General features: G+C 42.3%; 1 protein-coding gene across 1 annotated transcript in view; it reads right to left on the reverse strand.

The window, feature by feature from the left end:
* Positions 1 to 25606, reverse strand: part of csmd3b (CUB and Sushi multiple domains 3b) — a 2345756-nt gene that overhangs the window by 68660 nt on the left and 2251490 nt on the right. The window contains exons 57-59 of the mRNA XM_063066157.1: positions 8238 to 8414; positions 6746 to 6925; positions 3329 to 3502 (exon numbers count right to left, since the gene is read on the reverse strand). Of these exons, the coding sequence (XP_062922227.1) occupies positions 3329 to 3502; positions 6746 to 6925; positions 8238 to 8414 (531 nt within the window). The remainder of the gene's footprint in view (positions 1 to 3328; positions 3503 to 6745; positions 6926 to 8237; positions 8415 to 25606) is intronic.

The raw sequence follows: 25606 nt of genomic DNA on the forward strand, positions 1-25606 counted from the left end.
TGACCAATTAACCTACTTGACCCGGAGCATCCAGGGAAAAACTAATGCATTCCTCACGGAGGATGTATAAACTCCTTACAGATGGTGCCGGAATTGGACTTCGAAACACCCTGAACTCTAATAGTGTTGTGCTAATCCTAGACTACCGTGGCACCCACTGATTGCTTTGGCACCTTCAGCTTCAACCCCAACAAAAATCTTCTGTCTTTTACAGTTTACACTGCAACAACACTTATAATTGCCATCCTGCTCCACCAGCTCTCCTGGGCTTGTAATAGCAGAAAATGTTCTTCCTGTTAAGCACTGGATTGGCAATCATGCATTAGTTCTGTGTGAGCCTCATGATTCGTGCATTGTACTTCTTGACATGTTGCTTCCACTCAAAAGCATTATGCCTGACTTTTATGTAAGTTACATCTTGAAACAATGTTATTTATCTATTATTAAATAAGTCTACTTGGTATTTTCACCAGCACAATTTCGGGACCAGTTAAAGAAAAGTCAATTATATATAAATAGTCAATTATATATAAATATTACACACACACACACACACACACACACGCGCACACAATGATGCATTCCAACACGAGCATTCACTCGGGTCTGAGTATCTCCACAAACCTGGGATATGGATTAAAGAAAACTGGTACTGCATGATTCTTATAAGACCATAAGAAATGGGAGCATAATTAGTTATTCAGCCCATTGATTATGCTACACCTTTTCATTATGACTGATTTATTTTACCTCTTATTACAAATAATGCAAGCTGGTATCGTTAAAAATTAATGTTGTCAGTACAATGACAATATATTTTGCTGTGCCTAAATAGACTATTCACGTTGCTCATATATTGAAGAAAAATATCTTTATAAATTACCTTAGAAAATAGGTAATTTTTTTAGGTAAATTGGGGGAGGGGAGGGGGAAGGTTGATGCTTTGCTGCTGTTTGTGTGTAGGAGGGGGTGGGGGCACTTTGGGGTCCTAATATTTTTTGCTCAATCATACTTTGGTGTTTTCTTCTGTTTCGTGGATGTCTGTGAAGAGTAAGAATTTCAGGTTGTATTCTGTATACATTCTCTGATATTAAATGGAACCTTTGAACCATTGAAAATGTTTGTACTCAGAATGGAGTATATTTATCTGAGCCCCATAACCGTATTTTGACTAAGCCCTTTAATAAAGTTCGATGTCATAAAATCAGAGGTCTCTGTTGGTCCGGGCCGACCACAGTTGCTGGGTCGTAGCTATCTACTGTAGATACGCAAGGGCAGTACAATATGGAGCAAGCATAACCTCTCCATGCAGCTGATAAACCTGAAGGAATTGCCGAGACCAGTGCAGTTTGGCATCAGAAGTGTTGCAGGAGTTGCCAGACAGCATTGAACTGAAAGTAGGAATGTCTTAGGAACTCCAGCTCCTGATTTTTCCCTCAGGGTTTACTCCCAAAGCTTTCCCCATGAGTGGGTGTAGCTGCAACTGCAAGGAAGCGGAGGTTTGAGATAAGAGCCTTCCTTCTTTTAGACGAACTGCCAACCATGGCCGACAAGCCCCATCTGCCCAAAGCGACTGGTTTTAAGGCGCCAGTAATCTGCCTTTGTCCCTTCTCCTGTCACTCAAAGTGGTTATGCGGGATTAGTAGCTAAGCCGTATCTAAAGGCCATGAGCTGGACTTAGTTGTCAGAGGCTCCTTACGTCGTACACCATTGGGAGCATTTGATAGGTAGTTGGAGCTTATCTGTATTACCACCCCCGGCTATAACAACCTTAAGGATGCCATAAAAGATTTCACTGACTATTTCATTTTACATGGAGAAGGACACAAAGTTGATGTTTCAGGTAAATCACCCTTCATTAGAAATAGGAAAATGAGAAATTAAGTTTTAACAGGGGTGGGGATGAGAAAAGAGATAATGTCTGTGACAAGGTGGAAACCAGATGACATAATTTTTTTTAATGCTATCTAATTAATGACGACTGAAGTGAGTTAGAGAATCAAGCGTAGATATTTGAACTATGAAACGCAGAACACAGCAGTTGCTGGAAATTCTGTCTGTCATAACTGTTGACTTTCTTTTTCTTTGGCCTCCCTTTCACTTTAGCTGACAAGGCTCTTCCCTGTGTCACCTCTATTGCCCATACTTCTGGTCTCTTCTGCTAGGATACCATTCTCTCTGGCCTCATCTTACAGCCCAGCAGATTCCACATTTAACACATCATCCTCCATAATGTCTGCTACCTTCCAGGAGGTTCCACCAGTAATAAGGTCCTTTGCTTCCCCTTCGGTCAGCATGACAACTGCACGATTCCTTCCGTGACTCCATGGTTTATTTTTTATCTTCACCAACCGCTCCCCTTCCTTCTTTCTCAAGTGCTGCGAGGGATGCAAGACCTGTGAGCGGTTGCAACCCCTAGTTGAATATGTGAAGGGGCCGTTCCTCAGGTTCTGGTTGCAGTTCAACCCCACATTCCTCATATATGAGCATCCAGTATGGAGAGAGGGGCAATGGGTTGCTCAGAGGATCGACTGGTGGGATTGCTCCAGGGCCTGCCCAAGATGGCCACTCTCAGGTCCGGAGGGCAAGGAGCCAAGGGCTCTGCCCAGGCCAACCGCCTGCTCCTCTTCCAGGGAGAAGTTCATACCCAGGTGTCCCTGGAGAGGGAGCATGTGGTCGCAATGGGTATAGTGGGTATTTCTGGGAATGGTGGGGCCCCCAGAAACTTGCCTGTTTTATAGACAGTAATAATCATATTTTAATTTGAATTTGTTCACTGTCTTGTAAATATTTGATCTTTGTATTTTGTGTGAATAAACTTTTGTAGTTTTGTGGAAAGAGGCACCTCTTATCCTTTTACCAATCAGTTCCCTCTATCCAAGGACTCTACCAATATTTCAAGAAATCACACAACTCATTTGCACTTTTTATGTAGTGTTTTACAATTGGTGCATCCATCTGCCTGACCTGTACTTCCAGCATTTTCTGCTTTTAGAACATAGAGCAGTACAACACAGTACAGGCAGGTACACGGACTTTTTAGATCAATTTAACCCTTCCCTCATCCATAGACCTCATTTTTTTCTTACATTCATGTGCCCATCTAAGAGCATCTTAAATATCCTTAATGTATCTGCCTCTACCACCACCCTGGCAGCATGTTCCACACACATACCACTCTCTGCGTAAATAAAAAATACCTCTGACAAGCCCCCCACCTTAAAACTTTGTCCTCTTGTATGATGTTTCCAATTTCCAGCATCAGCAGTGTTTTCCTTCAGTCACTTCACGTGATCTTTACCTCCTGATAAACTCATTGCTTACTTACGCAGACACTGTGGCACGTCTCCCGTCCACGTTCCATTGCCAACACAGTTGAGGATTGCAGGAAAAGACAACTCATATCCTGGAGAACAGCTGTAGGTGATGCTTGACCCCCAGTCAAAATTTGTTCCTTCCATTTTCCCATTTGAAATCTGTGGTGGAACTGAGCATGTCACAGCTGCAATGTCAGAATCAGAATCAGAATTAAAACCGGAATCAGATTTAACATCACTGGCATATAACATGAATCTTTTTGTTATGTGGCAGCAGCACGTTGCAATGCACAATTACTATATATACAATTACTATATATATATATAGGCATTCGTTAGTCTCGTGAGACCATGGATTTGCGCCTTGGAAGGTTTCCAGGGTGCAGGCCTGGGCAAGGTTGGATGGAAGTTGCCCATGTTGCAAGTCTCCCCTCTCCACGCCACCGATGTTGTCCAAGGGAAGGGCACTGGGGCTGATACAGCTTGGCACTGGTGTTGTCGCAGAGCAATGTGTGATTAAGTGCCTTGCTCAAGGAAACAACACGTTGCCTCAGCTGAGGCTCGAACTAACGACCTTCAGATCACTAGACGGATGCCTTAACCACTTGGCCACGTGCCAACACACACACACACACACACACACACACATATACATATATATAATTAAATAAATAGTGCACAAAGAGAAAAATGATGAGTTCATGTTCACAGGTTCAATGTCCTTTCAGAAATCTGATGGCAGAGGGAAAGAAACTATTTCTGAATTGTTGTGTGTGTGCCTTCAGGCTCCTGTACCTCCTCCTTGATGGTATGAATGAGAAGAGGGCATGCCCTGTATGACGGGGGTCCATAATGATGGATGCCACCTTTTTGAGGCATCGCTCCTTGAAGATGTCCTGAATGCTGGGGAGGCTAGTGCCCATGATGGAGCTGACTAAATTTATAACTGTCTGTAGCTTATTTTGATCCTGTGCAGTGGCCTTTGCCCCAAACCAGACGGTGATGCAGCCAGTTAGAATGCTCTTCACGGTACGTTTCCTACGATGGGAGTGTCTAAGACTAGAAGACACTGCCTCAGAATAGCGGGGTGTCCTTTTAGAATGAAGATGAGGAGGAATTTCTTTAGACAGAGAGTATTGATTCTGTGGAATTCATTGCCACAGAAAGCTGTGGAGGCCAAGTCACTGGGTATACTTAAGGCAGAGGTTGATAGATTCTTGATTGGGGCTGCGAGAAATAATGGATCAGTTATGATGAAATGGTGGAGCAGACTCAACGGGCCAAATGACCTAAATCTGCTCCTAAATCTTATGGTCTTATCGGTAGAAATTTGTGAATGTCTTTGGTAACATATAAAATCTCCTCATACTCCGAATGAAATATAGATGCTGTTGTGCCTTCTTTGTAACTGTATCGATATACTGGGCCAGGATAGATCCTCAGAAATGTTGACACCCGGGAACTTGAAATTGCTCACCCTTTCCACTACTGATACCTCGATGAGGACTAGTATGTGTGCTCTCGTCTTCCCCTTTCTAAAAAGTCCACAATCAGTTTTTGGCCTTACTGACGTTAGTACAAGATTGTTGCTGCAACACCACTCAACTGGCTGATCTATCTATCTGTCATTGGACAGTATTAAGCACAGGTTCTTTCCTGATGCTGCTTACATTTAAAATCTATGTTGGTTCAGCTTGCCAGTGGAACAACTATATTCACAACAAATAATTTATTACCACTCAATTCTAATAATTTACAAACACTGTAGATTAAATAGCAGAATAGTTAATTGCCTGATGTTTATCCCTGGTTTAGAATGTCTTCATGCCTATGTTATATTCTGCTTCCAAATTTTTCATGACAGGGCTTAACATATTGACACTACTATGTTATATGTTTAGCACTTATATTCAACAATAAAATTAAAGTTCTAAGTTCAAAATAAATTTATTGTATTTTTACATTAATTTATGGACATTGCCATCCAATTTTGCTTCAATGGATGCAATCTCTACCTAAATTGTGTAATTGTTGAGAATGCTTCATTATCAGGCTACAGTACTACAACATTAGAAGTTCTACCTACAGTAGAAAATTACATATATAGTCATGATTTCATTTAGTTAATGGCAATATGCTTAAACAAAATCACTCCAAACATAATTGATCTAATTTCCATCTTGATTAAATCAAATATTCACTGCAGTGGCAAAAAATAACCAAACTGCTGGAGGATCTCAGCAGGTCAGGTGCATCGTGGGAATGGTATGTTGGCGCCAGAATGTGTGGTGACACTTGTGAACGGCCTCCAACACATCCTTAGGTTGAGTTGGTAGTTACCACAAACGACGCGTTCTATGCCATTTCTACCAGTTGTTATGTGATGGCATCACCAGTCACATCTCTACTTCTCCGCACCTTTCTGTTTTTAACTACTCTCTTTACTACTTCCTACTTTGCCTGTCACTCTCTTCCTTACCCATCCCTCAACCTCCCCAGGCACTTTCCTCTTCATCCCAAGGAGGAGTCACGTCTGCTTTTACACATTCTCCCTCTCCATCAACCAGGAACTCAAACAGCCCTTCCTGCTGAGGCAGAGATTCACGTGCGCCTCCTCCATCCTTGTCTACTGCATTTGGCTTCTTCTGCATAGGCAAGGCCAGGTGAGAACGAGGTGATCATTTTGCTACATGCCTGTGCTCTGTACACAATAGCCATTGTGAACCCCTCAGAGCATGCTATTTCATCGTTCTCCCCATTCTCACACCAACTTGTCCATCATCAACCTTCCTGAATGCCAGAGAGGGCCAAACACAAACTAGAACATACCTCATCTGTGAAGTTAAAAACCCAATGGTATAAGCATGGATCTTTCCAATTTCAGGTAACCGCAACTTGTGTTCTTTTTGCTCCCTTCTGATCCACACCAGCGTTCCCTTAATCACCAATTTTGTGAACCCACCCCACAGTTCCCTACAACCTAATTTTCCCTCTCCTCTCCCACCTGCTCACCCATGTATTTAACCTAATGGGTCTCCTCTGCTCTCCACAGTTGTTCCATCCACATATCACCCCTCCCTTAGCTGGTTCTGGAATTTGCATTCCTTTGTTGCCTCTGTTTATCGCCTTGTAGACTCTGTCTCTGCCTTCATCTTCTCCTCCCTGCATCTGCACATCATCCCCCCCCTCACCTGTTGCCTGCCACCTCTTATTTCATTCCTTCCTCTCTGCACTTTACCTTGGCTACTTCCCCTCTGCACCCAGCAGTGTAGGGTTTCCATCTAAAATATTAACGATTGCTCCACTGCCGCAAAATTCTCCTGACCCATTGAGCTCCTCCAACATTTTTGTTTATTCAATCTTGATGCTCGTATCTGTAGATTGGGTGCGTCTCCAAGCAATTGGTGCATCCGACAAAATATTATTACCTTTACATAGAGGTGCTGAGCCACTCCATGTACCATTGCTGAGACAGGAACGGACCACGGAAGCCTGAGAGTCCATTGTGTAACCTGGTTGGCACATTTGTGTGACATTTTGTCCCACCGTAAAGTCATCCCCTAGTCTCATTCCGTTAGCTGGTACTCCAGGATCTCCACAGGTAATTACTGGGGAAGACCAGATTTGACACAAAAAATTTATCAGTCATGTGAAAGGGGAGATGAAACAATAATTCAAATACAAATCTTCTCGGCTTAGCAAAGCATTTTACCACAGTTAAGAGGCATGCACATGTGAAGAAAAGGACCACAGCAGCAAAAATAAGATGAAGGTGAATCGCTTAGACTTGTGCAAATTTTTTCCTTATAATAAATATTTTAAAATAGGCAAGGTGGAATTGATCTTTGACATCCTGAAAGATTTGGCTGGCAAAACTTAAGTATAAATTTAATTTTATTTATTTTATTTATTTATGACAGAACAGGCCCTTCCGGGCCAACAAACTACACCGCTGAGCAATTCACCTATTTAACCCTAGCCTAATCACAGGACAAATTACAATGTCCAATTAACCTCCTTACTGGGGCATCTTTGGACTGTGGGAGGAAACCTTCATGGCCACGGGGAGAACAGAAAAACTCCTTAGAGACAGCGCTGGAATTGAAATTCAACTTCCGATGCCCCCAAGCTGTAATAGCATCACGCTAATCGCAACACTACCATGACTCCATTGTTCTAATAAAAATAGCAATGTGGAAGTAAATATTTTAAAGTTCTGTACGAAAAAGTGAATTTTCAGTCTGAGTTTCAGATTGATCCAACATTATTTTTACTGACATTGAAAGAATTTGCAGCTCCTCAGGCTCACCCGGTCCCCAACTGGTTTGAATATACTTCATCAATGTTTTGAAAGAAGCCCAATCAACTCAAGGAGAATGGGAAGGGTTCAACTCTAATATACTTTTATTAAACTTAACAGTTAAGCAGTTCAATTGATTACTGGGGTGGCGGGGGGTTTAACATTTTTAAAACTGTGGACTTAAATCTTGATTTTAGAACATAGAAATCTGCAGCAAGCTACTGCCTGGAATTTCCCTAGTGCACAACCCTCTATTTTTCTAAGCTCCACGTACCTATTAAACTGCAAACACGAGGAAATCTGCAGATGCTGGAATTTCAAGCAACACACATAAAAGTTGCTTTTGAACGCAGCGGGCCAGGAAGCATCTCTAGGAAGAGGTACAGTCGACGTTTCGGGCCGAGATGCTACATCAGGAGTCCTGACGAAGGGTCTCAGTCCAAAACGTTGACTGTACCTCTTCCTAGAGATGCTGCCTGGCCTGCTGTGTTCACCAGCAACTTCTATGTGTGTTACCTATTAAACTGCTTCAGTTCCGATATCAAAAGCAACTTCGAAAGGATGCCCACATATCAAAAATTTCCCATACCCCAAAAACGCTGATTCTGTTATTGACTTACTTGTGCAATTAGGTATATTGTCTGACCAGGTACCATTAACTGTGCATTGCCTTGTTGCTGAACCAGAGAGTACGTATCCTTCTAGACAGGAGTACGCCACAGAGTTCGCGTATGATGTTCCATCAATCCAAAACACTTTGCCATTCGCTGGTGTCCCAGGGTTTCCACATTTGATAGCTGTAAATATTGATTTAAAGTGTATATGAAAACATAGAAATTGGATTATAAATTCATACCTTCTTGGAGTCATCCGTTATAACATATAAAAAAATGACCCATAATGACTGAAATATTTGAGTATGATGTTAGAACATAGAACATGACAGTCCAGTGCAGGCCCTTTGGCCCACGAAGTTGTGATGACCTTTTAACCTACTCTATGATAGATCTAACCCCTCCCTTCTACATAACACTCAATTTTTTCCGTAATCTATCTGCCTTTCTAAGAGTTTCTTAACTGCTCCCAATATATTTACCTCTACCACAACCCATTGCAGGATGCTCCATGCATCCACCATTTTCTGTGTAAAGAACTTTCATCTGACAACCCCTCTAACACTTTTCTCCAATCATCTTAAAATTATGCTACACACCGCTTCCCCCCCAACCTATTTCTGCCCAGGGAAAATAGTCTCTGGCCACCCACTCTAACTATGCCACTTGTCATCTTGTAAAGCTCTATCAAGTCACCACTCATCCTCCTTCTCTCCAAAGAGAAAAGGCTTCGATCACTCTGCCTGTCTTCAGAAGACATGCCCTCTGGTCTAGGCTGCAGGTTTTTAGTTTCTATTGTATCTGTCCTGTCCCAAATCTTCTTCACAGTAAGCTAAAAACACTCCCCCCGACCCAAGGATAAATTAACCTGATCAATACTGATCATTAGTAAAAACAAAGTGTATATTTTTATTGGATATTTAATTGCTCACGGGTAAAGCCCTTCCCACCATTGAGCACATCTACATGGAGCGATGTCGCAGGAAAGCAGCATCCATCATTGAGGTCCCCCCACTATCCGGGATATGCTCTCTTCTCACTGCTGCCATCAGGAAGAAGGTACAGGAGCCTTAGGACTCACACCACCAGGCTCAGGGACAGTTATTATCCCTGAACCATTAGACTCTTGAACCAAAGGGGATAACATCACTCAACCTCACTTGCCCCATCATTGAATAAACTCACAACTTATGCACTCTTTTTCACGGACTCTTCATATCATATTCTCAATATTTATTGCTTATTTATTTATTTATTATTATTATTTCTTTTTTCTATCTTTCTGTATTTGAGGAGTTTGTTGTCTTTTGCACACTAATTGTCCACCCTGTTGTTGTGGTCTTTCATAGACTCTATTATGATTATTGTACATAGCTGGCCTGGCCAAACAAGGAGCTTGTGACAAGATGGGAACACCTTAACATACAAACGAGTGCATGCAGAGTCAATCTTTCCAGCGGCATGTACACTTGGAGACCTAACAATGTTCTCAAAGTTGTAATAGAAGCGGTTGAGCAGAGAGTACTCCAGCACAACTTATCTCATGCCCCATGATGCACAGAACATCGCATATCATTTGTGAAAGAAGGCTCCAAGTCAAGGGTGTACAGCATAGGCTCACGATCAAGCATACTTTCTTCAGCCAATGAAAGGCAGTTTCCTGGAGCAAATTGCTTTCACCACATTGTGCTCAGATATAATCATATGGTCTGACACCAGTAGAGAAGGGGTTATTGGTGAACTCACAGTCCCCTGGGAAGACAACATCTATGAAGCCCATGAGTGCAAGTTAACTAAGTATGCAGAATTAAGATCAGAGTGCAGAGACAGAGGGTGGAAGGTCTCATGCTATCCATTCGAAGTACGTTTGTAGGTTGCCGTGGCTTTATTGCATTCACTTTCCAGAAGTGGCCGCGTGACCTTGGCTTCACTAGAAAAGAGATCAAGTCAACCAGCAGGGCTGTAGCTGAGGCAGCAGAGACAGGATCATCATGTGTGTGGACCAAGTACGTCCAGAGGGGCAGATAGTCGGACAGTATATCCATCTTTTGCAAACCCTTCAGTAATTGCATAGACACTTGAAGAGTAGACTATCAACAACTCTGATAGAGGCACTTCCCACTGGTGAACTTAAAAACCTGGGCTCTGCCTCTATCAGAGTTGTTGGTCGCATCTATCCAACAGATAGTCTATTCTTCAGGTGTCTATGCAACTATTGATGGGTTTGCAAAAGATGGATACACTGGGACTATCTGCCCCTCTGGACACACTCTGGACGAGGGAGTCTTGATTATAAGTGGGCCGAAACCCTTGAAGACAGGTGGCAGATCAACTGATGATCCCACTGGTGATAGCACAGGACAGTTAACATCTTAGCCCAAGTGTATTTGCAATTCATTGCCCACAAGAAAATGAATCTCAGGATTATACATATGTACTTTGATAATAAATTTACTCTGAGCTTGAGGTATTCTATACAACAAATGGCAAAGCAAGATGTAGATTGTCAATCGAAAAACTGTTGTAACAGTGCAGATGTTAGATATCTGTTAGAATTGCTTCATAACTTATGATGCTTACATTTTATATCACATGCCAGATAATATTTTGCTTTCAATTTAATCTTCCCAGCATTTAAATGTTTTTTTATTAACTACATTACTATTGGTTTAAACCTAATTTGGTCCTGCGATAAATCATTTTAAGTGGAACTTCACCTGTTGAACCCAATACGAGATGCTCAGCAAATAATTCAACGGGGTATTCGGAACACCATCTCAAAATGTGTAATTGATAGTGTGAATTGTGTGAGGATAGCCATAGGTTTCAAGGAGAGATGAACAGGGTGATAGATTGGGCAGATAATTGGTGTATGAAATCTAATGCTGAGAAACAGTAGAGTTAGACAATCAAAATCAAGTTTATTATCATCGGCATGTGACGTAAAATTTGCTAACTTAGCAGCAGGAGTTTAATGCAATACATAATCTAGCAGAGAGGAAAAAAATAATAAGAATAATAAACAAGTAAATCAATTACGTATATAGAACCGATTAAAAAAAAGTGCAAAAACAGAAATACTGTATATTAAAAAAAAGTGAGGTAGTGTCCGAAGAATCAATGTCCATTTAGGAATCAGATGACAGAGAGGAAGAAACTGTTCTTGAATCACTGAGTGTGTGCTTTCAGGCTTCTGTACCTCCTACCTGATGGTAACAGTGAGAAAAGGGCATGCCCTGGGTGCAGGAGGTCCTTAATAATGGACGCTGCCTTTCTGAGACACCACTCCCTGAAGATGTCCTGGGTACTTTGTAAGCTAGTACCCAAGATGGAGCTGACTAGATTTACAACCTTCTGCAGGTTCTTTCGGTCCTGTGCAGTAGCCCCTCCACACCAGTGATGCAGACTGTCAGAATGCTCTCCATGGTACAACTATAAAAGTTTTTGAGTGTATTTTTTGACATGCCAAATCTCTTTAAACTCCTCATAAAGTATGGCCGCTGTCTTGCCTTCTTTATAACTACATCGATATGTTGGGACCAGGTTAGATCCTCAGAGATCTTGACACCCAGGAACTTGAAGCTGCTCACTCTCTCCACTTCTGATCCCTCTATGAGGATTGGTATGTGTTTCTTCATCTTACCCTTCCTGAAGTCCACAATCAGCTTTTTTGTCTTACTGACGTTGAGTGCCAGGTTGTTGCTGTGACTCAACTCCACTAGTTGGCATATCTCAATCCTGGATGCCCTTTCGTCACCACCTGAGATTCTACCAACAATGGTTGTATTGTCATCAAATTTATCGATGGTATTTGAGCTATGCCTAACCACACAGTCACGTGTATATAGAGAGTAGAGCAGTAGGCTAAGCACACACCCCTGAGGTACGCCAGTGTTGATCGTCAGCAAGGAGGATATGTTATCACCAATCCGCACAGATTGTGGTCTTCCGGTTAGGAAGTCAAGGATCCAATTGCAGAGGAAGGTGCAGGGGCCCAGGTTCTGCAACTTCTCAATCAGGGTTGTGGGAATGATGGAAAACAACACACACAAAATGCTGGAGGGACTCAGCAGGTCAGGCAACATCTCTGGAGGGAAATGAACAGACAATATTTCAGTGTCCTGATGAAGGGTCTTGACCCAAAAAAATCACCTGCTTATTTCTTACGAAAGATATTGTCAGACCTGCTGAGATCCGCCAGCATATTGAGTGTGTTGCTCCAGATTTCCAGCATCTGCCAGAATCTCTTGTGTCGAGGGACAATATAACCTAGCAGACACCTGGGATATAAAATTAATTGATAATTACAATTTCAAACATTTTGACAAAGTCATCCCAAACTGGAAGAATGCAACGTCATCATCTTTATGTGCTGTGTTGTATGACGTGGCCGATCAGGATCTTGACCATGATTGTTCTTGGCAAATTTTTCTACAGAAGTGGTTTGCCATTGCCGCCTTCTGGGCAATGTCTTTACAAGACGGATGACCATTATCAACACTCTTCAGAGATTGACTGCCTGGTGTCATGGTCGCATAACCACGACTTGTGATAAGCACCAGCTACTTATACGACCTGCTGCCATGGCTTCACATGACCCTGATTGGGGGGCTAAGCAGGTGTTACACATTGCCAAAGGGTGACCCGCAGGCTAGTGGAGGGAAGGAGTGCCTTACAGATCCTTTGGTAGAGGCATATCTCTAGAGAATATAACAGTTACTCTAAAAGGACATTACCATCCTTCAGGTCAATCTGTGAAGCAAGAGGAAGGGAAATGAAACATACTGAAAGCTATCAATCGATCAAAAACAACTTCATAAAAGCAAAGCACTAACTTTTCAGAGTTTGATCAATGCAATGCTTCTGTACAGAGTGCTCATCTAGTTCTGGTGTTTGCTCATAACTTCTGCAGAAAACACTAATCACTGGAGAAATAAGTTCATTGAGTTCAACATAATTCAGCAGTCAACTATATATAAGATTAAGAGGTCAAATGTTATCTCTGAAGGAAACCTGCAGGGTACATTACCGCCAATAACAAAATTTCAGACAAGCACATTTGTTGAGATAGGCACAAGGTGTAAGACAAATTTATAATAAATAATGCCTCTCAGATATGTAATGAAAAGCAAACACGTTGAAACACTTTGACAATCAAAGGAGTGCTTAAGGTGGAAGAGAGAGGCTGGCAAAAGCTGTGGGGATAAAGAACCTCAATAATTATTCAATTTGAAAAGCACAAGGCTGCATGTGTGGGTACGTACAATAGAGCAGATCGTAGTTATTTTTAGCTAGCGACTCAGTGAAGAAACATCTGCCATTCCTTTATTAGCTGCTCTCTGAATTCTGTTTCTTTGCTTTGAAATGTGGATGTCAGAGATGATACACAAGTGCCTGACCTTCCCCTTCAGTGGTGAGGTCAGCATGGAACAGGGAAACACTGACAAACTGAGCATAGTCTCTGTCCTTCTTTGCTTTTAGTTGTATTCCTTATTTCTCAAATTCTTTATTTAAAAAGCTGTTAGGTACATTTCAGTAACTTTTAAATGTCTCCGAACATGAGGCACATTAAAAGAATTCTAAACCCAACAGGGTCCCCTGAAGCCTGAGTGCAGGCAGCAGATTAGATCCAGGCCGGTCTCTTCTAATGTGTATTTAACATACCCCTCGATTAAGAGTGAAGGTTCAATTCCTGCACCTTCCTCTGTTTCCAACATAAGGTGCAAAGTTCAAAGTAAACGATAGTACATTATATGCTACCATGTACTGCTTAAGATTCATTTTCTTGAAGGCGCTTTGAGGTAAAAGAGAAATACAATAGAATTTACAAAAAGCTATATTTAAACAAAGACTGACAAGCAGCCAATGTGTAAAAGAAGGCAAATTATGCAAATAAGAACGTAGTACTGAGACCCTGAGCTGTAAAAAATCCTTTTAAGTGAGTCTGTAGGTTGTAAAATCAATTCCGAAGAGTAGTGATTAAAGTTATCCATGTCGGTTCAGGAGTTTTTGTTACACACAGAGAAATGGCAGATGAAATTTAACCCAGATAAATGTGAGGTGATGCATCTCAGCAGGGCAAATGCAAGGTGACAGTATACTTTTATGGGCAAGACCCTTAACACATGTTGCTGAGCAAAGAGATTTTGGGGTCCAAGTTCTTAGCTCCTTGAATGTGGCCACACAGGTCAATCACAAACAAGAGAAAATCTACAGATGCTGAAAATCCAAGCAATGCACAAAACGCTGGAGGAACTCAGCAGGCTGGGCAGCATCGATGGATAAGTGTACAGTCAACGTTTTGGGCCGACCAAAACCCTTCATCAGGACTGGAGAAAAAAAAGATGAGGAGTCAGAGTAGGAAGGTGTGGTTCGGGGAGGAAGGAACACAAGGTGATAGGTGTAAACAGGAGGGCGGAGGGGTAAAGTAGCTGGCAAGTTGTTAGGAGAAAGCGATACAGGGCTGGAGAAGGGGGAATCTGATAGGAGAGGACTGAAGCCTGTGGAAGAGAGAAAAGGGGGAGGAGCACCAGTGGGAAGTGATGGGCAGGTAAGGAGATAAGGTGGGAAAGGAAAAATGGGAATGATGGATGGTGAAGGAGAGGGTGGGAGCATTCCCACCTATCAACCTCCAAGCTCTTTACTACACTCCTCTTGCTCTTCCAGTTTCACCTTTCAACTGGAACCTTGTACTTGTTCCTCTCCTTTCACCACTTTCTAGCTCTGACTTCTCATCATTTTTTTCCAGTTCCAATGAAGGATCTTGGCTCGAAATGTTGACTCTTTACTCTTTTTCCATAGATGCAGCCTGGCCTGCTGAGTTCTTCAGTATTCTGAGTGTGTTGCTTGGATTCCAGCATCTGCAGATATTGGAATTAAAATGTTTGGCCTCCAGGAATTTCTGCTTTAGGCAGATTCAGCAGAGGTGCTCCATTCACCTGTTGTCTTAGACTACACCTCTTGAATAGTTAGCACAGGTGTTGATGGGCCATCAGATCTGTGGCTCTATGGATAGTGCTTGTTTGCAAAGCTGTATTTTTTAACTTCAATCTGATTATTGCTTGCCACATAGATTAAGAGCCAAAGACTGGCTCCTGTTCACGACAAGCAGCTGAACAAGGAATACTTGGTGTAAGTTTAACTTACGTGGAAAACAGCATTTTGATCTTTAGAAGCTCACAGCTGCTGTGCTCAGAAAGCTGAGCCTGTAAAAAAGAAAAAGGCCTATAGCCCAGGACAGTAAATATACCTCACATTCTCAGAGCAGATTTTTAGGAGCAACCGCTTTCTAATGCTTCATCAATAACCTTTGATGCATTATGAGGTCAGAAGTAGGATTACTGATGAATGTACAGCATTCAATTCAGTCAAAAGTCCTCAACAAACGAACCCCTCATGTATGGATGGAGTACTGTCTCGGACACATGAAGTCATGGGTTGAGAAACAGAAAGCAAAATGTGCACTGCAACCAATGCAAAATGCTGGAGAAACTGAGCAGATTTGACAGTATCTTTGGAGAGGAGTGAACAGTTGATGTATCAGGTCGAGAGCCATTATCAGCTTTGATTCCTGCGCATAGGTGTAGCCTGACCTGCTAAGATCCTCCAGCATTTTGTATGTGTTGTCCTGGAGAAGGGTGTCGGCCTGAAACATTGACTGTTTATTCCTCTTCATTGGTACTACCTGACTAGGTGAGCTCCTCCAGCATTTTGTGCTGTGTTTGCACTGCAAGTATGCCAGACAATGCTTTTGACATTCTGTGGCATTACCTTTGCTGAATTTTTGGAGGAACTATTAAATTGAAACTCATCCAGAGGCTACATGAGCAAGTCAGTGATGAAATTCTACTTCAAAATTTATAGTCAGAGATGCATAGAAAAGCACAGCACAGAAACAGGCCCTTTTGTGCATCTAATGCCTGCCAAACCATTTAAACTGACTACTCCCATCGACCTGCACCGGAACCACAGTTCTCCATACCCCTCCCATCCATGTATCTATCCAAACTTCTCTTAAACATTGAAATCAAGCTCTTATGTGCCACTTGTCCTGGCTGTTCATTCCACACTCTCACAAATTCTGAGTGAAGAAATTTCCCCTCATGTTCCCCTTCAACTTTTCCCCTTTCAACTTTAACCTCTGATCTCTAGTTGTAGTCCTACCCAACTTCAGTGGGAAAAAAAAGCCTTCTTAAACTTATTCTATCTATACCCCTCATAATTTTATATACCTCTATCAAATCTCCCCTCAACCTTCTACGTTTCAAGGAATAAAGTAATGACCTACTCAGTCTTTCCTTTTAACTCAAGTCCTTCAGTCCTGGCAACATCCTTGTAAATGTTCTTTGTACTCTTTCAACATTATTTACATCTTTCCTGTAGTTAGGTGACCAAAAGTGCACAAATACTCCAAGTTAGGCCTCAGCAACATCCTATACAACTTCAACATAACATTTCATCTCTTGCAGGTCTTGGCCAGAAACGTCGACTGTACTCTTTTGCTGCCTGGCCTGCTGAGTTCCTCCAGCATTTTGTGTGTGTCCCTTACTCAATACGTTGATTTATGAAGGCTCATGGGTTAAAAGCTTTCTTTACAACCCTATCTACCTGTGACACCACTTTCAAAGAATTATGGACCTGTAATCCAAGATCCCTTTGTTCTACCACACTCCTCAGTGCCCTACTGTTCATTGCGTAAGATGTACTCTGGTTGGTTCTACTGAAGTGCAACACCCTACACTTGTCTACATTAAATTCTATCTGCCATTTTCCAGCCCATTTTTCTTGCTGGTCCAGATCCTGCTGTAAGGTTTGATAGTCTTCCTCGCTGTACACTACACCCCCCAATCATGATCAGCAAATCTAAATTTGCTGATCCAGTTAACCACATTGTCATCCAGATCATTGATATAGATGACAAGCAACAACGGACCCAGCAACAATCCCTGTGGCACTCCACTAGTAACAGGTCTCCAGTCAGAGAGGCAACCATCTACTGGCACTTTCTGGTTTCTCCCACAAAGCCGATGTCTAATCCAATTTACTACCTCGTCTTGAATACTATGCAACTGAACCAGCCTCCTATGTGGGACTTTGTCAAATGCCTTACTAAAGTCCATGCAGACAACACCCACTGCCTTACCTTCACCCACTTTCCTGGTAACTTCTTCAAAAAATTCTATAAGATTGGTTAGCCATGACTTACCATACATAAAGCCATGCTGACTATCCTCAATCAGTCCATGTCTCTTCAAATACTTTTGTATCCGGTCCCATAGAATACCTTCCAATAACTTTCCCACAACTGATATCAGGCTGACCGGCCTATAATATCCTGGTTTATGTTTAGCCCTTTCTTAAACAGCAGAACAACATCAACTATCCTCCAATCCCCTGGTAAGTCTCCTATCACTAAGGATGATTTAAATCTCTCTGCTAGGGCTCTGCCAATTTCTGCACTTGCCTCCCATAGGGTCCGAGGGATTGAACCTTCTTGACCAACCTCCCATGCAGGACCTTGTCAAATGTCTTACTAAAGTCCATGTAGACAACATCCACCGCCTTGCTTTCATCCATTTTCCTGGTAACTTCCTTGAAAAACTCTATACGATTGGTTAGATGCGACCTATCATGCACAAAGCCATGCTGATTATCCCAAATTAGTCCCTGTCTACCCAAATATTCATACGTATATCAAGTCCTTTAGAATACATGCCAATAACTTTCCCACTCCCGATGTCAGGCTCACTGGCCTATAATTTACTTCCAATGACTCATTAAGAGTAAGTTTCAACGAGACAGGAAGTAAAGAACCTTCTGCTCAATCTATATCCTGTATGATTTTTAATTTTCACTGCCGCTTCATAATAAAAGTAGCTGGCAAAATAATTTCCTCTAGTTTTGTCAGTAGATCAGATTTAAGACCACAGCTCACTACTTGACAAAGCATCATCTCCGTTAATTCAAAATCAGTGAAAATGTTGCCAATTTTAAAATGAATATAACCCAAGGATATAATAAAGCAAATACTGATGGCACCTTTCAGGATGTAATTGGTAACGAATTGCCTTGTGGGTTGCTGAAGTAATTCAGACAGCTAAGTTACTGGATGCTTTAAGGTTGCTATGGGAGCAATGGCTTACTGCACTGCTTGAAGCTCCACACAGTTTCTGCCTCATGTTCCATGAGACAAAGCATCCTGTCAATTCTGTTTTGTCCAAACTACGCAAAGTGGAATGGCTAAGTACATTGGACTGACTGAAATGAAAGTGCTTGCAATAAAACCTTTGGCATGGTTCAACTGGGAAAGCATTTAAAGCACAGTCAATGCTGTGCTTATCCACAGTTCAAATCTTAATTAAAGCTTTAAAACTTCAGTAGCTTTGTAATTTGGTGTTGTAATTATGTAGGTATTAGCTGGAGATCAGGTTAGGATTCTTGCCTATAAACTTGAATTTTTAAGCATCATAGGCCACAGCAAAAATTTTTTTAAAACCCACATGGCTATGACACTAAGAGAATACAGTACTATGAGAAATGTCATTATAAACCAAGGTCCAATCATCTCTTTCCGAAGTGTTGAATAATATTGGGGCAGTACAGTAGCATAGCAGTTGGCACAACACTAATACAGCACCAGCGACCCAGGTTCAACTCCCATAAGGAGTTTGGATGTTCTCCCCACTACTGTTTGGGTTTCGTCCCACATTCCAAAGATTATGGGTTAGTAGGTTAATTGGTCACATGTGCATAATTGGGCGGCGCGAGCTTGTTAGGCTGGAAGGACCTGTTACGGTGCTGTATCTCTAAATATTGATCTCCCAGCCAGCATTAAAGGATCAGATTGTCTGATCATTATCATGTTAGTCTGCGGAATCTTGCAGTGTACAAAAGAGACACCGAGCCTCTTACACTACAAGTCACTCCATGTCAAAAGTAAAGTATTTGGTAATGGCATGAAGTGTTTAAGATGTTCCAAACATTCTTTGATATATTATTGGAGACTTTCTTGTACTATTGTTAGGGCTCAATGGATTCCTCTTCGTAAAGGTGCTTTGAAATGCTCTAAAAGCACTTGACACCTTTTGATGTCACCTGCAAATGGCAAACCATTTCCACGATAAATAATTTCTCAGTAAGCCATTATTGAGCAGCAGAATCTGCCTTGTCCATTTCTTTCATATCCAAAACAGATTGTTTAAACGGGTGTACTTCAAGATGCTGGCTAGGATTTCAAAATGAATCTCAGGGCTGCATGTACAACACACACAAAATGCTGGAGGAACTCAGCAGGCAAGACAGCAAACACGAGGAAGTCTGCAGAAATCTGAGAAATCTGGAATTTCAAGCAACACACATAAAAGTTGCTGGTGAATGCAGCAGGCCAGGCAGCATCTCTAGGAAGAGGTTCGGTCGAATTTTCGAAGGGTCTCGGCCCGAAACGTCGACTGTACCTCTTCCTAGAGATGCTGCCTGGCCTGCTGCGTTCACCAGCAACTTTTACGTGTGTTTCTATGGAAAAAAGTACAGTTGATGTTTCGGGTCTCAGCCCAAAACATCGACTGTAATTCTTTTCCATTGATACTGTCTGGCCTGCGCTCTTCTAGCATTTTCTGTGTGTTGTTTGGATTTCCAGCATTTGCAGGTTTTCTCTTTTTTGTGCCAGGGTTGTATATGGTGACATATGGTATATGTACCTTGACAATAAATTTACTTTGGACTTTGAAGAAGGTGGGAGGATGGGAAGGAATACAACTGGCAAGGGATAGGTGAGAGCAGGTGAGAGGGAAGGGTGGTAACTGGGGGCAGGGGAATGAAGTGAGAAGCTGGGAGGTGAGAGGTGTTTGAAGTAAAGGGCTGAAGAAGGAACCTGATAGGATAGGAGAGTGGATCATGGGAGAAAGGGAATAAGCAGGGGGCACCAGTGGGAGGTGTTAGTGGCAGATGAGGGGAAGAGAAGGGGTAAGAGGTGAGCTAGAATGGGGAACTGAAAAAGAGAACAGGGAGAGGGGGGAGATATTACCATAAGTTAGAGAAATTGATGCTGATACCAATGGCAAACACGAGGAAATCTGCAGATGCTGGAATTTCAAGCAACACACATAAAAATTGCTGGTGAACGCAGCAGGCCAGGCAGCATCTCTAGGACGGGGTACAGTCGACGTTTCGGGCTGACACCCTTCGTCATGACTAACTGAAAGAAGAGATAGTAAGAGATTTGATAGTGGGAGGGGGAGGGGGAGATCCGAAATGATAGGAGAAGACAGGAGGGGGAGGGATGAAGCCAAGAGCTGGACAGGTGATTGGCAAAAGGGATATGAGAGGATCATGCGACGGGAGGCCTAGGAAGAAAGACAAGGGGGAAGGGGGAAGCCCAGAGGATGGGCAAGGAGTATAGTGAGAGGGACAGAGGGAGAAAAAGGGGAGAGAAGGCCACCCAGGTGGGATGTGAGGTGTTACTCCTCCAACCTGAGGGCGGCCTCATCGTGAGATACTGAGAAATTGTAATCCTTGCAGCTTTCCCATGTTCTTTTCAAAGAGATTGGCTTAGTTAACCGATGAAAGTCTCTGCATTTGAAATACAAATGACTTGTAATTTCTTATCATTCTGACGGGACAAACAGAATTTTATTCACTATCCATACCTCACGTCAACTGAATTCATAAAACATGATATAAAGTAGCGAAGTTTAAATAACCAAATTGCTAGCTCACATAACCAAAACTAAAAGTGACTCATCCACTTTACCTCCAAATTTCACCCTGCCCTCAAAATTACATGGTCCATTTCCGACACATTCCTCCCCTTTCTCGATCTCACTGTCTCTGTCTTATTCATTCACCTATGTCTATTATAGACCAATGGACTCTCACAGCCGACTGCACGATACCACTTCCCACCCTGTTGTAAAAACACCATCCCCTTCTCTCAATTCCTCCGTCTCCACCACATCTGCTCTCAGGATAAATCTCTTCATTTTAGAATGAAGGAGGTGTCCTCCTTTTTCAAAGAAAGGGGCTTCCCCTCCTCCACTATCAATGCTGTCCTCAAATGCATCTCTTCCATTTCATGCACCTGCTCTTACCCCATCCTCCCGCCATCCTACCAGCGATAGGGTTCCTCTTGTCCTCACCTACCACCCCACCAGCGTCCACGTCCAGCACGTAATTCTCTGAAACTTCTGTCACCTCCAATGGGATCCCACCACCAAGCACATCTTCCACCCTGCCCCCCCAACACTTTCTGCTTTCCGCAGAGTTTGCTCCCTATTCGACTCCCTTGTCTATTTGTCCCTCCCCACTGATATCCCACAGCACTTATCCTTGCAAGCGGAACAAGTGCTACACCTGCCCCTACACCTCCTCTCTCACTAGCATTCAGGGCCCTAAGCAGTCCTTCCAGGTGAGGCAACACTTCACCTGTGTCCGCTGGGGTCATCTACTGTGTTCAGTGCTCCCGGTGTGGCCTCCTGTATATCGATATGACCTGACGTAGATTAGGAGACCACTTCGCCAAGCACCAACATTCCATCTGCCAGAAATGAGCTCCCAGTGGCCACCCATTTTAATTCCACTTCCCATTCCCATTCTGATATGTCTACCTATGGCCTCCTCCACTGTCATGATGAAGCTACACTGGGTTGGAGGAACAACACCCTGTATTTCGTTTGGGTAGCCTCCAGCCTGATGGCATTGTTACATGCTCAAGGATATCTGTGTGTTTTTTTTTTGTGAGAATGATATAATGGTCTGTTGGGGGTTACCTGATGTAATTTTCCCGCTGTTGTGAGGTCACATGATATCATGTGCACCATGGCTATTTAAGGGTCGACCCAGGTGACGTAGTTAGGCTTTTAGTTTGTAGATTTCCAGGTAACGTGCTGTGTCTCCGTTTCTGTTGCGTGTTTGTTTTTGTGACGCAGTTTCATTTTTAAAACAGAGTAGTGCATTCTATTGCAAGATACCATATTATTGGAATGGAAATTTTTGCTAGATGTGTTGACTTACTCAATTCCAACAGTAGAAGGGGGAGTGAAGAATTTATCGAAGTACAGGACCAAAGGATCGAGGAGAGTCGACATTGTTCGGCAGTTTAACAAAGGATCGACCTTATTGAGTCTTCGTTGGTGGAGTAGCGACCTGCATTGAGGATATCTCTTGCCAAAAAGAGAAAGGAGTTCATGCAAAGATTTGCTCTCTCTCTGAAAGAATTTAAGGTCAGTTGTTTTAAACTGTTTATTTTCGGCATCGTGAATCCTGTGGACAGAACCAGCAGGAAAGTCACGTCTGTGAAGAAATCCTTCTCCAGAGAAGTCTCTCCCAATTGGACGTATAAATCTGTTGGACTTTCGAATTTATCACTTTAAGAACTATATCTGACTGTATCGCTTTAAGAACTGTTTTCGCATTTAACGCTTTAAGAACCAGAGCCGAGTGACGAATTGGTGAATGGCTGCATATCTGTTAACTTCCGGTTAAAGTTTTCATTTGTTTTTTTCCTTATCGTTTATCCGTGTTTAATAAATGTCTGGTTGTTTTTATATAACCTGTCTTGGTTGATATTTATTGTTGCCGATTACGTAACAGCATGAACATCGATTTCTCGAGCATCCGGTAATGGCCTCATCCCTTTTTCTCCTCGCCTGTCCATCGGCACCCTCTGGTGCTCCTCCTCGCTTTTCTCTCTTCCACGGCCTTCTGCCTCTTTCACCAATTTACTTCCCAGCTCTTTACTTCATTCTTCCCCCTTCAGGTTTCACCTATCACCTTGTGTTTCTCTCTCCCCTGCCCCACCTTTTAAATCTACCCCTCAGTTCTTTGTTTCTCCACTCCTTCTGAAGGGTTTCGGCCCGAGACATCGACAGGACTCTTTTCCATAGATGCTGCCTGACCTGCTGAGTTCCTTCAGCATTTTGTGTGTGTTGCTCAGGAAAGTGACTCTTCTGTCTTTATTCAAATCTCTAGCATTACTTCTTAAAAGTATAATTCAATCCCAGTCCAACGCAAAGTTGCAATTTTCTGCCACCCAAACACTTTCCCAAATAGATAAAACTGTAAAATAACTTCTGTTGAAACAGATCAGGATTTTAGAACTCCACATTAGTGTTATACTTGGAGACAGTGGTTCAATTGAATGATGTTGGTTTGTAGGATATAACCAACAAGGCAGACACTCGTGTTTAAAAGAGTAGGAAATAATTGTGTCATATGGTTTTCAGCCAAAGTATTTCAATGTAGAAGTGCTAATGAGCCAAATAGAATTGGATTTAGGCCAAGTTAGGACTTCAGCACTGAGAGCCCAATACCCCTCCCCACCACCGAGGCCCCTCCCCCAGTTCGTATTTGACAGGATCAAAATCAGGAGTTCACGCTTTCATTCTGGGGGAGCTTGTAACAAGCTCTTAAAATGTCACAGATTTTAAGAGACATTTCAATACTGGAAATCAAGAGCAACAAAACTATTATCTCTTAAAACTTTGCTGTATATAACTAAACAGGCATATTTTTTCTTTAAATGAAAACAATATGAATTTAAAAATGCAAAAGTTTAAGAAAAGCAAATTTCCTCTCTCCTTCTTCCCTAATCCCCAGATCAGAGGCACCATTTTGAGTGATCTGGCTAGTGTGGATCAGAGAAGGCTAATCTCCTATTGTACTGTAATGTTAGGAATCCTGACAATGGCCAGGCTCGACAGATTCCAGCAACAGAGTGCAGTGACAGATGCCCTAGCACCTGTCATCCAACATGCTGCAGTCTTAAGGCAGGTCTTAAGGAGGAATACCAAAGCTTCACTTCAGATCTCCTGGTCACAGCCAGCACAATTTGACCCAGATATCTTCTTCACATAAAATAATATCAAAGAGTAACCAAACAGCTCCTTCTTCTTTACAAACATTTTTCTTACATTTTCATTAATTTTCTTGCAATTCTCTGTGAAGCAAGTTAAGAACTGAACAACAGTATTTATAGATTGTTCTAACCAATAACTAGAAACTGTTTGTCCTGGTTTCATTAACTCTATTGTATTTTTTTACTTTCCTGTTGTGAAGCAGAGCACTCAGTAAGCAAATTAAAGACCATAAGATATAGGAGCAATAGGAGTAGGAGCCGAAGTAGGATATTTGGCCCATTGAATTAGGCCATTTACATACACACACACACACACACACACACACACTTCAATATTTTCCACAGTATGTTCTAATAAAAGGTACTAATGAGTTGGCTTTGTGGTGCCTTTCCAGCCATACACCAGAATAATTGCATTTCTTTAGTAAAGGGGAGGTGTAAATGTGTATATGTTGTTTGTATACTCTACTTAAAATAGTTAGTTCTCTTTATTTTGTAATATGATTGTAACTACATTGTGGGGGGCATCATATTCTAAGCAACACACACAAAATGCTGGAGGAACTCAGATCAGGCAACATCTATGGAAAAGAGTAAACGGTCAATGGTTTGGGCTGAGACCCTTCTTCAGGACTGGAAAAGGAGGGAAGAAGTCAGAGCAAGATGGTGGGGGGAGGGGAGGAAGAAGTACAAGGTGGCAAGTGATGGGTGAAACTGGGAGAGAGGGAGCGAGTGAAGTAAAAAGCTGGGAAGCTGATTGGTGAAAGAATCATATTCTCATTTCATGTATAGTCTTTGTGTATAGTTAACTTTGTGGGAATTAAAGGTGATATGTCTTGGTGCCTAATAAACAGAGTTCATCGCCCTCAGTAGCAGACAGAGATCAGCAATGCCAGGAGCAATAGTCTTTATGGAGCTATTATTGTGCATTCCAGTAGATATGTATGGTTATGCACTTTGGCAGAAAAAATAAACGGGCAGACTATTATTTAAATGGGGAAAGAATTCAAAGTTCTGAGATGCAACGGGACTTGGGAGTCCTCGTACAGGATACCCTTAAAGTTAACCTCCAGGTTGAGTCAGTAGTGAAGAAGGCGAATGCAATGTTGGCATTCATTTCTCGAGGAACAGAGTATAGAAGCAGGGATGTGATGTTGAGGCTCTATAAGGCGCTGGTGAGACCTCACTTGGAGTACTGTAAATTATTGCACTATTATTACTATTATTACTATTATTACCATTATTACTTCTTTATTGCCAACTGCCGTCGGGACAGCAACCGTCTCGACTTCACCGCACCTTGTCCCCATTCCAACCTCACTCCTTCGGAACGCTCTGCTCTCCACTCCCTCCGCACTAATCCTAACCTTATTATTAAACCCGCTGATAAAGGGGGTGCTGTTGTAGTCTGGCGTACTGACCTCTACCTTGCCGAGGCACAGCGACAACTCGCGGATACCTCCTCTTATTTACCCCTCGATCGTGACCCCGCTAAGGAGCACCAGGCCATTGTCTCCCACACTAT

The sequence above is a fragment of the Mobula hypostoma genome, chromosome 1 (genome assembly GCF_963921235.1).
Source record: "Mobula hypostoma chromosome 1, sMobHyp1.1, whole genome shotgun sequence".
Classification (NCBI taxonomy): Eukaryota; Metazoa; Chordata; class Chondrichthyes; order Myliobatiformes; family Myliobatidae; genus Mobula; species Mobula hypostoma.